This window comes from Arachis hypogaea, chromosome 18 (genome assembly GCF_003086295.3).
Source record: "Arachis hypogaea cultivar Tifrunner chromosome 18, arahy.Tifrunner.gnm2.J5K5, whole genome shotgun sequence".
NCBI lineage: Eukaryota > Viridiplantae > Streptophyta > Magnoliopsida > Fabales > Fabaceae > Arachis > Arachis hypogaea.
In genome coordinates this window covers 109,087,727-109,101,131 of record NC_092053.1, presented here as the reverse complement: position 1 = coordinate 109,101,131, position 13,405 = coordinate 109,087,727, and the positions used below count along the sequence as shown (strand labels likewise).

The 13,405-nt window shown below is 34.8% G+C and overlaps 2 protein-coding genes across 2 annotated transcripts; one reads left to right on the top strand and one right to left on the bottom strand.

The window, feature by feature from the left end:
- The first annotated feature begins 2,226 nt into the window (after positions 1 to 2,226).
- On the top strand, positions 2,227 to 6,013 carry LOC112773321 (serine/threonine-protein kinase RHS3-like). The gene is made up of 4 exons (XM_029295212.2): positions 2,227 to 2,568; positions 3,216 to 3,289; positions 3,447 to 4,240; positions 4,922 to 6,013. Exons 2-4 carry the CDS (start codon positions 3,272 to 3,274, stop codon positions 5,811 to 5,813), a joined length of 1,704 nt encoding a protein of 567 aa, XP_029151045.1. The 5' UTR covers positions 2,227 to 2,568; positions 3,216 to 3,271; the 3' UTR covers positions 5,814 to 6,013.
- Positions 6,014 to 6,594: 581 nt separating this feature from the next.
- On the bottom strand, positions 6,595 to 11,340 carry LOC112771957 (isocitrate dehydrogenase [NADP]). The gene is made up of 15 exons (XM_025816822.3): positions 10,895 to 11,340; positions 9,869 to 9,912; positions 9,667 to 9,776; positions 9,111 to 9,148; positions 8,940 to 9,017; positions 8,796 to 8,849; positions 8,614 to 8,715; positions 8,344 to 8,435; positions 8,140 to 8,243; positions 7,948 to 8,016; positions 7,748 to 7,863; positions 7,558 to 7,592; positions 7,315 to 7,457; positions 7,062 to 7,184; positions 6,595 to 6,958 (listed from the first exon to the last, which is right to left on the bottom strand). The coding sequence occupies exons 1-15, from the start codon at positions 10,941 to 10,943 to the stop codon at positions 6,865 to 6,867; spliced, it is 1,251 nt and encodes a 416-aa protein (XP_025672607.1). The 5' UTR covers positions 10,944 to 11,340; the 3' UTR covers positions 6,595 to 6,864.
- Positions 11,341 to 13,405: the final 2,065 nt, after the last annotated feature.

The following is a 13,405-nucleotide window of genomic DNA, read 5'->3' as shown; positions in this document are numbered from 1 at the left end:
TTACGTTTTTATTATTATGATTCTTTTAGTACTTATAAATATCCTTTTATATTATATTATTTTAAGACAACTTGAATAGACAACTTGATTACACTCAATAATACACAAATTCTTCCTTTAATTTAGTCTCTTATTTCTAACATAAATTAAAAATAAATATTCAATTAAAATATTTTACATCATGAAAAATAATTTACATATTATTTAAGGGAGATTGGGTAAAATTCAACCAAAAAAAATATGTTTGTGGTAAAGGATTAGCTTACACTAAAACTTTAAGTCTTAATAATTTATACTATCGAAAAATTTTGTATGTAAAAAAAATCCAATTAATAAATTGAATCATTTCTCCATTTGGATCAATATAAACTTTAGTAAAATTCGAAAGCATCGTGATCATTTATCATCCCAATTTATTTTAACGTAAAATATAATTTTAAAACTTCCCAAATAAATATGAAATATTATGAAAAGAAGATTATCTTTTTATGGAAAAAAGTAGTTTGTTTTTGTAATAATATAAATCCGTTTGAGATGCTGTGTGGTCAGCCTATTCCTACAAGAGGAGTTCTTGGAAGGATATTTGTTAGCTTCAAATCAAAGAGCCATAAGCCAGAGAAAAGGTGATCAGAGGCTTGTCTATGAATGTAGGAAATGGCAGAACGATCTGATTCTGGGAGGATATCTGGTTACCTAGTGGTGCCTTAGAAGTGTTGTTTCCAAGACTCTTCTCAATCTCAAACTTTAAAGGTTCTGTTATAGGGAATTGTGGGTTTTGGGATGGATTAGAGTAGATATGGAGTTTCCAATGGAGGAGAGAGTTATTTCAATGGGAGTTGGAATTAGTAAACCAACTTTATGAGGTGCTACAGTCAGTTAAGCTTACAACTGAGAGAGAGGACAATGTGGTCTGAAAATTTGATAAATTTGGTATTTATTCAACTAACTCGTTTGTGCAGGTGTTGCAGGAAGCAGTTCTTCCGGAGAAAATCACAAGCTACAGTTTCACTCGTGCTATTTGGAGGGATTTTGTTCCACCAAGGATTGAGTTATTTTCTTGGTTTGTGTTGGTGGGGAGGGTGAATACTAAAGAAAGACTGTGTAGATTAGGTGTAGTTAACCAAAATGATAATTTATGCGCCTTATGTTGTAAGTCGGTGGAGTCTGCTTTTCACTTCTTTGTTGGTTGTGAGGTTACTTGGCAGGTATGGTGTGCTTGGCTGTTCGCTCTTGGAAGGATATGGATATGCCAAGTATTCTAAAGCAACATTTCAAAAGTTGAACGAATATCTCAGCAAGGAAGAATGAGAGGAAGATGTGGTTGATTGATTTCTTCGCTGTTATCTGGACAATTTGGCTAGAACAGAATGCTAGAATCTTCAATAGTCAAGGCTCAAGTGTGGTGAAAAATATAAACATGTCCTTTTTGTTTTCCGATGTGGTGGTGAACTTTTTGGTTGTTGATGACTATATCGAAGATGACTGGGGTTGATTTGTGTTTTGAGTTATTAGTCTCTCTTAATTCTTTTGCTCCATATTGAGCTTTTACTTCAAAAAAAAAATATATAAAATATTATATTACGAGGAGTGTTAGGGGTTAGCATTTTTGTTAAATTTTGGTCAGCACTTAACTATCAAAAGGAAATTGAATGATTCTATACCATTAGATGTAATCTCACACCATTAAAAACATCATTGATGACTAATTGATGGCTAAAAACCACAAAATCTACTTGTCCCTAGACTTTCTCTTATATTATATATCTATTAATGTTTAATGTCTTTATCATAAAGATAATATAATGTGAATTAGATTGATAAAATCTCAGCGTACAAAACTATTAGACGGTATAAGTGGAACTCCATTTTATATTTAATGGAGTTACTAAATTATTTTCTTAGGTGGAAGTTAAGCAATGGTGGTGACAGACATAACCTGATTATAAAATGTTAAAAAAAAATGTCAATTTTAAGGACAATGCTGGAGTGGGCAGAGAGGATAGGGAAAGCAGTTAAACCACCATTTTCCATTTTTCATATGAGAATATGACGCCTATCATTTCGGCTTCATAGTTGTGAGACCATTTCTCTTCTTTCATGTGAGAGCATTTTCTTCTTTTAATATGATCACATTGGAATAATAATCTCCATAGTTTTGTTTTGCCATTTAATCTTTCTATATATAACTAACTAAGATGGTCTATTCCTAATTGTGGTTATGCAGTTTCTATCTTCTACCCTTTTGTTCCACAATTTCCTCTCATTATATCTTAGTGTTTTTGTGATGGTCCCAATTAAGAACCAGCTCATTTCCATTTCCCACATGTCATTTTCTTCCTAACGACCAAAACAATCTTTTTTTTGTTCTCCCATACATTTCTTCTCTCTTTTTTGTTCCCCTTTTTCAAAGGAAAAGTTGTTATATTTCCGTTAACCATGCTGGGTAAAAATGCTATTACCTTTAGTTCTTGATAACTCTCAGATACCCTGAGGAGTTATCAGCATTCATGCCATTTCTGACTTTCAGGATTGTGTACTCAATTCCCTGAAATCTTATTTTCCTAAAGGGTAATCTTCTCTTGTTCATTGATTCAATAATAATTCTTTGGTTTTATTAACAATGATTATTGTATTATATGTGCATTCTGACTTTGACCATATTTGTCTTCATCAAGTTCCATGACGTGGATACCATGAATTTGGATTTTCCTTCTTTTGTGCTCACAACGTTTGCATTACGGGGTCATGCATGTTCAACACTCGAGCTTTGTTTTCTTCACTGATTTTGTCACATACTCTCAAGAAGAAATAAAATAAAACTAAACCAAAATTTAAGATTAAGCATAAATGTTACTTTCTTTTTAATTTAGGGCAATAAGCGAGAAATGAATGCTTTTAGTTTCTTATATATGGCACGACCTACAAGTATTTTCTTCTGTTAAAATAATTGGCTCATTATACCATGTTAATTTTTCTTGACCAATTCTATAATTCCTTTTATTTTGGTGGAGAACTTACTAAACTTGTTTTTTAAAATAAACATCAAATATTTAAAATTTTGTTGTTTTATACTTTTTAAATTAAATATTGATTTTGTATTTTTTTTTGGCAAGTTAAATACCAAATTTTAGCCCCATAACAATCCCTTTTTTTTTTTTTCTTTAAGCATGTCACGTTCTCCTCTTCGGAAACTTATTTTCATGTGGTTTTGGCAGAAATTCCTCAAGGGGCGTTATTGTGTTGCTCATTGATTGCATCAAAGCCTATCAATATGCCTGACTCACCTGGGGTAAGAGTTAAATCATACTATGTACTCATTCATATATGCATGGTTTCTGAAGAAAAAATCTAAGATGAATGAATGCTTCGGTAACCATTTTGTGGGAAAACTTATCTATCATTGTAAAGGACTGAGCTAAAACTTGTGTTTCATTCATCAATGGCAGAGGAAGCATAACTTAGGAGAGCTTCTTAAGTCAGATCCTGGTGGTCATAGTTCTGAAAATTCAAGAAACAATTCACCAACTCATCCTATTATAAGGGTGAATCAAGCAGCAAAAGATGGCAGTGCAACCAACAATTCAACAACCGAAGCTGCACATATGGAAGAGGTTTCTAAAAACAATGCGAAAAGTAAATCTAGACCTCAGAGATTAGCATCAATAACAAAAAATGTTGCTGAACCCGGCACTCAACGCCATAGTCCACGCGCCAAGACAAACTCAATTTATGATGTTGCAGTTACCTCACCAGGGCGGCCGCCGGCGACTTCTTCGAGGGGAGTGTACCAAGGTGCATCGAGCAACTCTAGCTCGCGCAGCAATAGTTTAGAGAGCACCAGCACACCCCTCAGACCACATACCGGTGGCGATTGTAGATGGGAAGCAATTAACTTGGCTACCAAGGCAGGCCCTCTAAATCTTAGCAATTTCAGGCTTCTCAAGCGTATTGGTTATGGAGATATCGGAAGCGTATATCTCGCGGAACTTAAAGGAAGTAAGACCTACTTTGCCATGAAAGTAATGGACAAGGCTGCACTTATTAGCAGAAACAAGCTTCTGAGAGCACAGACAGAGAGAGAGATTCTTGGACTTCTAGATCACCCCTTCTTGCCCACATTATATTCTTATTTCGAAACAGATAAATTTTACTGTTTGGTCATGGAGTTCTGTAGTGGAGGTGATCTCCATTCTCTTAGACAGAAGCAACCTAACAAGTGTTTCACTGAAGAGGCTGCAAGGTTAGTGACCTACTATGTCATTTTTACCTTTTCTTTTTCCATAAGAAATTCTTGCATATTCCTAGAGCACATTTAGTTCGTGCTCAAAAGCTATTTAAACCATAGTTACATGGAACCCTATACGTTCCACTAGGGAAACTGGTAAAATATTTATATTAAAAATATACATATAACATTTCAGTAGGCAAATGAACTAGTACCCGTTACGCGCCAATTAGTACGTGGTGCGCTACTTACTTGGTGAATTCATGTAATTATGCTTAGAACCAGTCAATATAATTAGCAATAAATTAAATTTACTTCATTTGTTTGTCATTTATCATATGAAATAGGGGTTCCCATATTTCCATATAAAATCGTTTATCATAGGAATCTCATTGGAATCTGAATTCTGCACTTCCTCTACTTACCGCTTTTCCAAGTTTCTGCATATGGTTCTGTAAAGAATTCCAAATAAACTGCAACTTGATACAATTTGATCAACTATGGTTGCCCTTACATTTTCTTATCTAAATTGAACTTGATCATTTGTAATTAAATTTCTTTAAAGAAACATAGTTAAAGCCATTTTCCATTGACAATAAGTCAATGATTGATATTTATGTACCATTTACCCATAATTTTTTCACTTTTGTAAACCAATTAAGAATTCTACGTTCAAATTTGATTCTTGTTATATAGGTTTTATGCTTCAGAGGTTCTGTTAGCTCTTGAGTATCTGCACATGCTTGGCATTGTATATAGAGATTTAAAGCCAGAAAATCTTTTAGTCAGAGATGAAGGCCATATCATGCTCTCGGATTTCGACTTATCACTTCGCTGTTCGGTCAATCCTACGCTTGTCAAGTCTTCATCTGCACACGCAAACAATGGTAGTAGTAGCGGCGACTCTGGCAGCACAGTAGGTGATGAACAAGCATCACAAAGTAGTGCAACATCAACCTTCTTCCCACGCATTTTGCCTTCAAAGAAGAACAGGAAGGCAAAATCAGATTTCGGCCTATTGGTGGGTGGAAACCGCCTGCCTGAACTGATGGCAGAGCCGACCAATGTGCGCTCGATGTCATTTGTAGGGACCCATGAATATCTAGCACCTGAGATTATCAAAGGAGAAGGTCATGGTAGTGCAGTAGATTGGTGGACTTTTGGGATATTCTTGTATGAGCTGTTGCATGGAACAACCCCTTTTAAAGGCCAAGGATATAAGGCCACACTTTACAATGTTGTTGGCCAGCCATTGAGGTTCCCGGAAAATCCACAGGTTAGTCAGGTAGCGCGAGACCTTATAAAAGGATTGTTGGTGAAGGAACCTCAGAACAGAATTGCATATAAAAGGGGTGCCACAGAGATAAAGCAGCACCCATTTTTTGAGGGAGTGAACTGGGCTCTAGTTAGAAGTGCCGTGCCTCCTCATATACCGGACCCTATTGACTTCTCAAAGTATGCTAGCAAAGACACACCACCACCAGCACCGGCACCGGCATCTGAGAAGAAGGTGGCAGATAATGTTGCTAGTAATAAAAAGAACAACAGTGCTACTGATTCTTCATATGTAGATTTTGAGTATTTTTAGCAGTAACAATCCTACTCGGATATAAATTTACTTCTTTGATAAAAGTTCTGTACAAAATGTCCTCTTACCCCTAAAGTAAAATTAAAGACACCTCTCAAGCAAACAACTGTACACAAGTTCATGTAAATTGATTTTTTTTTTTTAAATCTTTCGCCCTAGTTCAGTTTCTTTTATTTTCTGAATATTTAATATTATAATAAGTGTCCCTAAAAGATTAATATTGTATGAAAAAACCTGAGTATGTGTTTCAAGTTTCAACTGTCTATAGCTTGAATACTTAACAATGTAAAGATTGCAATACATGAGATCATTCTTGAGAGTATGGGTCTCTTAGAATCCCATTATTATATGAATTAGTTACCATTAATAAGGGTTAGTTAGTGCGTTAGTTGGAGCTCAGTAGTTGAGAATTAGTATTAAATAATCCCATTATTTGATCGTTTGTTGAGATAATCTCTTGGTCTTGGGATAGTTTGAGATCCACTTTCCAATTAAGGTTTTCACTTGTACCCCGTTATGGTTGATTTGGGGATAATATTCGAGACATCCTCTCTCTGTCTCTTATGTATTAAAAATAAACTCCCAAATCAGTCGCTAACATTTACTCAAAAAAAGAAAATTGAAGCAATCAGAAAAGTTGGAGGTTTACTGGCTAGCCAAATCAGAAGTGGTTTATTGCTAAAGCACAAGGCTCGTGAGAGATGAGAGGAAGTAATCGTAGTTGTAAGTTCATTAAATTGCATGAAGCTGCTTAAAGCTAACGCAAGATAATACTTGTTACTGAGATTAAAAAAAAATTTATTTATTCGTCTCTATCTAAATTTTTGAAAGAGATTATTCATGATACAATAGTTTCGCTTGAACTTGATGCACCACCACACATTATACTCCCTGAATTATTTGACTTTCCAAACAAACTGAGCTATATTTTAGTGATATTTGTAGGCACCAGTATAAATGAAATTGGAAAAGGCATTAGCCATAAATAAGGTAAACTTATTTGTAGGTAAAAACTTATTGGAGATCACATAGCCCTAATAAATCTTCACCTTTATAGCTTTGCCTGCATAGATAATCTAGTTTTCAGCTCCTCAGCTACTGCATCAATGAACTCTTCAGTATTTAGATAGTGAGACCTAGTAACCCTACAAAGAAAAGGAAGTAATTTAAATATGTCAAACATTTTATTTTATTAGAAAAAAAAAAAGAAAAGAAAAGAAAATGAAGTGTCCCAGTGCCAGAAATTACTTAGGCCCATGGACAAGAAGTGCAAGATCCTTTGTCATCTTTCCCAATTCCACTGTTTCAATGCAAGCTGCTTCCAGTTTCTCTGTAAAGTCCAACAATCTAGCATTTCCATCCAACTTTGCCCTGGAAAAGTTAAATCTCTTAGTCTTCTATTCACGAAGTATAATTTCTTTCTTTTGGAGTACAGGTGGGGATATTAATTTTGATGAATTTAGTACAAGGAAAATTTATTTGGATGGATTTCGACATTTACCTATGCGCAAGACCTCGAGACCAGGCAAAAATTGATGCTATACTGTTTGTGCTGGTTTCACCTCCCTTCTGATGAACCCGGTAATGACGGGTAACAGTGCCATGTGCTGCCTCAGCTTCAATGGTTTTCCCATCTGGGCAAACCTGTCACAAAATGTAGCTTCTTAAAGCAAAATCCATGCTGGAAATACATGCAAAAGAAAAAATGACAGAGAGAGACTGAAAAAGATTAGGAAAGCAATACCAGCACTGATGTCATCAAGCCAAGAGAACCAAATCCTGTTCAATGGAAAAATTTGTTCAGATCACATTAAACACAAGCAAGTCTAGTGAAGAATTTTCTAAATCCTTGTGTGCAACCAGTTTTATTACAAGCAACAAAGCTATCACGAACTAAAATCTGCTTGAAGATCACAAAAGAATATGATATCCACCTTGAGCCAAGAAATCACTCTGCACATCCCCATCATAATTCTTGCAGGCCCATACATACCCTCCATCACTTTTAAGAGCATAGGCAACCATATCATCTATGAGACGATGTTCATACCTACGAAATGAGCCATATAAATTAGCAATATAATAACATAGATTGCTTTGATTATTGACTAGCATGAGAAACAACTTATCTAACCATATCCCAGCCTCTTTGAACTTGTGCCTCCATTGAGTGTCAAAAACTTCCTGAAAAATGTCCTTGAATCTTCACAAAAGCAAAGAGTAAAAATGTGATTGAGAGTTCAGTTAACTACAATTAAAATAGATCTCAATTAGAATAACAGAGAAATAATATAAAGGCATATGAACCACAAATATGTTGCCATACCTTCCATCATATTTTTTTAAAATGGTATTTTTAGTGCTAAGATAGAGTGGCCATTTTTTCTGGTGCGCAATGTTCATCGATGCCTCAGCAAAAGCTCGGATGGACTATTTCCAAATCAAATACACCATACCAATAGTATTAAAGCAACATTCATAAATTCTTTTTAACAAAGATGACAAAAGGAAGCATCACCCAAATGCAAACCTCATCAGTATTATACATTGACAAAGCTACACCTCCAGCACCAGTAAAATTATAGACTTCTAAATCTTTATGTTCTCCATGTCCATTGGGTACTGTAAAATGCACAATTTGACTTCATAAGATGCCTTAATTTTAGACATTTAGCACGTTGATCTGTTAGGAAATTCCACTAATCAAATCTCAAGCCTGATAAACTTTTTGCAACTTCATCACGATTGTACATCTAGAGTAGTTGTGTACAAAAAACAATTAACTGTATAGGGAATTTACCGAACATCAGTTTCAGCTTTCCTGGGCCCTTTACAACAATATCAGTTGCCCGATATTGGTCTCCAAAAGCATGCCTTCCAATGCATATTGGCTTTGTCCAGCCTAAACAATAGCAAGATAAGAATCCCCACTTGATATTACAGACTAAACTCATTTGTCACAAAAGTTTTAGTTTTAAGAACCTGAAACAAGACGCGGAATGTTTTTACAGATGATTGGCTCTCTAAAAACCGTACCTGTAGGAAAGAGATTAAATGAATCCAGGATAGCAACTAATATACTCAGAACAAGAAACAAGTTACCAAACCATTAGAAAGTTCAACTACCATTTAAAATGTTTCGGATTGTTCCATTTGGACTTCTCCACATTTGCTTTAAGTTGAACTCCTTGACACGAGCTTCGTCTAAGAGAAAGAAACTCTTCACAAGTTAATTTTAGTTATCAAATTCTCAGCAAGAAAGATGTGCATAATTCCACTTGGAACAATAACGAATACCAGGAGTTATAGTTGCACATTTGATTGCTACATTATACCTGTAAAAGAAGAGAAAGAATTTCAGGATGATATTCAGGGGCCTCAGAGATTAAGAGAAATTTGTTTAACATTAAAAACAGAAACAATGAAAGCATCTTATTTTTCCTGCGATTTGACATAGGAGGCCATTTAAAATGTAAGTTGAGTTTATTTAAGTTTATATTATTTAGAACACAAGTACACGATCACATATATTCAGAACCCATAATTCTCTTTTCTGAATATATAATCTCATCTTTCTATTATTTTGCATTCTTCTGTTACTCCTAGCCTTGCTTCATTACAAAATTCAGTGTTTTACAATGTTGTGTTTACAGTCTTTATCTGATCACAGAAAGATATGAATTGGATTTTCCTATTAGAAGTACTGCAGTCGTTGAGCTTAACAATAAAGAGAGAAACAAATGAAATAAAGGAAATGCAGGAAAGAGTGGCACTGACAGCAACACCAGAATTTACATAATTTCAAAAGTTCAAATATGCAAAGAAGCCTTCAAGGCAAAACTAGATCATATACTTGAGTGTAGCTTCAGCACTTTCGATGGTAACTCTGTCATTAGTGGCATCCCGATGAGGAAGTCCTAGGTCAAAATACTTAATATCGAGCTCCAAATAAGGGAAAATAAGCTACAGAAATAAAACACAAGAGATAAGTTCCCATAATGTCTAGGAAAAGAATTCACAGCTGCTTCATGAAAATGAAACAAGACAAAACCTACCTTATTTTTTATCAGCTTCCAAATTACCCGAGTCATTTCATCTCCTACATGTGCAGAGTATGAAATATTATTCAAAGAAAGAAAAGGAACGAGTAGAAAATTGTAATCAATGATGTTTGCTAGTAGCCTAACATGATGAGTTTCTTAAGCTCAGGAAATCAGTGCAAACATCAATGATTCACAAGGAAAACCTAAAATTATATACCCTAATGATTTAATGGAAAGTTTGTTTGGGGAAAACAAAACAAAACAAAACCAAACCTACATCCATCATAGAAGCAGACAAACAAACTTCAGTTTGTGCCACCGAAGATTTTCAGATACACATATCATATAGAATATCATTGGAACATATGCAGCCTATAGCAGTAATTTCATGTTCAGTAAACTCAACAATAGGATCAGCTATATTATAACCTATTGTAAACATTCCACTGTATTCTCCATCCATTCAAAACAGAGGCAACTCTTTCATGGATTCCCGAAATCTCATTCAGCTCATGACATTTCAAGCATCAAAAACTATATCTAACATATTTTTACTTGTTAAATTTCACAACTTATTTGCTACTAGCCTGCTACTAGTAGCTGAGTTCATCATGTTAAATCCGCAGGCCGTAACATAAAATTGCAATCTCAACCTATTTGAGGATGATCCATGAATAAAGATTAGTTGAAGTAGACAAGATTCACAAACTCATTCGTGACAATATACTATGGCCCCAGTTGACTTAGATAGGACAAGACTTAGTTGCTTCAGGATGAAATCCATATTAAATTCAATCTAACAAACAAAATAGTAACAATAATTATAATAAATAAAATAAACTATAAAATCAAACATGTGAAAGAATGACGCTCCAGTTTAGCTCAATTCCGCAATGCTTAAAACAAAATCAAAGTTCCCAAAACAAAGATTGTGATTGAACCAGTTGTTCCATCATAATCCATAGTTAAAGCGCGCGAGCAAAGTGATTATAGGAATAATCAAAATAACAAACAGGTGGAAGACAGAGAGGAGAATACCGTCCATTTCAACGATGGGGTTGTCAACCCTTATCTTCTGAAACGCCATTTCTTGAGTTTGGTTGAGAACTCAGAGAGGAACAAGAAGGAAGAAACTCAAAAGACACAGTAAGAGAGAGAGAGAGAGAGAGAGAAGAGTGTGTAATAGAGAGAATCAACGAATTTCCGGTTATTGATTCCCAGTGTGTAATAGTTATCAACGCTTGCACTGCTTGGAATGGAAGGGGTCAGAGTCAGCCAACACAATACGGTTTTTTATTGGCTGTCCCAACTCCCCAATAAAATATTTTTTTTCTCTACCTTTTCCAGGTGTGCTTGAGTGCTTCAGTATGAAACGCCCTTTTCTTCTGCCGAGTGCCACTAAACATTGGAGAAACATTATTTTCAAACCTTTCGTTCAATTAATTTTGTAACTATATCATATAAGTCATAAGACTTGAGTGAAATAAAGAAAAGCATTTGAGAAAAATTTTATATGGTGTGCTTTTTTTTTTTTTCAAAATTAATTGAAAAAAATTAAAAGAATCTATTATCTAAACTAAGCAATTAAGCATTGTGTCTATGGTGGTTTTACTTTTGAATAAAAATATTATTTTAATTCTTAAAATTTGTATGTAAAATTAAAATTGTTTATTTTTTATTTTCATAAACGTTCTAAACATTAATCAAAATTTTTAAAATCATCTATTCATTAATTGACATTAATTTTACACGTTAGCTGAAAAAATTAAAAAAAAAATTAAAGTATAAAATTAAGAATTTAATTTTAATGCACTATCTGTAACAAATCGTTTTATACGTGTATCAAATACACAATGTCATATTAGCAAAAATAACTACTTTTTATATTGACAGTGTGAATGCTCATTCAAGAGAACGGTTGTAATTGCATGACTATATAAAACGTTTTACACTTTCAGTGCATCAAAATTAAACCAAAAACAAATTTGATACTCAATTTGGCCCATAAATTTTGAGATCAGATTTAAATTGACTCTAAAATAACGATTGACTCCATTCGTCCTTCAACACTTACAATGGTAACTCACATTAGTCTTGAGCTGATTTCTGTGCTTTTATGTGGTTGAGACTTACTAGACTTTCTAGAAGCTTGATTGACTCCTCAACATTCTCATGAAAATGACAGTAACAAGTTCAATTTGAAAATTTTGTGGCTCTGGAAGAAACAATCAAGCTTTTGGAACTCTAATAAGTCTTGGGCTAAAAATCCAAATCGTAAGAAGTTAATGTACCAAATCAATGAATTCAAGAGTTAATATGAGTTACGATTGTAAATTTCATAATCCAATTTGAGTTCACTAAAATTTTAAGAGTAAAATTAAATTCGACTTCAAATTTTAAGGACAAATTAAAACTCTCAAAAACAAGTATTATAATGTGTCGGTCTCACAAAACAAAGTATATTAAATTAGGGTTCTTGACGAAACTTTTTTTTGGTGGGGATTCTTGATGAAACTAATATGGCTTTTAGGGCTTCTACCATTTCCAGAGTTTGAAGTCTTCTCGAGCCAGCTTAAGTGCACAGAAAAGAGAGTTAGTGTGTGGGTATGGTCAATGACCTATCTTGTGAACTTTAAGGATAATGAAGAAATCATGCCCAATATTTTGGGGTTGTGTGTATTACGAGGTGCATGTTTGTTAATTATTTGGAATTCCACTTTGGGTTTATGATTTTGCGGCTTATCATAGGTTTAGATTTAGGAATAGCATTTGTTCTTTCGTTGGACAAACCCAAAACTAGAAAAGAATTATCCACAAATTGAAAGGTATAAAAGGAACGTTTATGTTTGAAGTCAAAAATCAAGGATATCAAATGGGAGTTGATGGTTGTTGTTGTGTGCGCAAATATCTAAGAATCGAAATTGTCAAATACAATGAAGATATCTGATCAAGTCAGACCTGATTCGACGGGACTGTGACCAAGTAGTGGGCATTCCTTGGCTAGTGCTCCTCCGAGATGTTGGGTGAGAATCGGATGGGGGGTAGACCTGCAACGATACTCTAATGTCAAAGTTAGAAAAGTGTTTATGACTATGAGGTTGAAAGCTAGGGTTAGGTTGTATACCTTGAGGGAATCGTGGTTCCCCTTTCTTATAGGATTTCGGTGCTCCTTAATTAAATCGGAAAGATACGATACGTATCTGTGACATTAAGTGCCAAAGGTGGCGCGGGCGAAATTTTTGGAACGGGTCGTATCATTGCACAGGTCCCCAATAAGCCGGGTCTGGGGTCTGCCTGTTGTTGGGTTACCTGGTTCGAAGCCTAGGCCCGGAACAATAGCCGCCCAAACATTGCACGCTTAGTTGCAACGACATCATCACGTTTTTGGGGTCCCGAGGTGGTGTTTGTTCATCAGGAGTTCGACTACAGATGACTGGTTTTCAAAAGCTCCTAATCGTGAGAGACGTGCTTGCAATTTTCGAGGGCTCACGTCAGTTCAATGGGAGGGGCATTTATTATCGTGGGACTTAATTTACCATATTGCCCTTC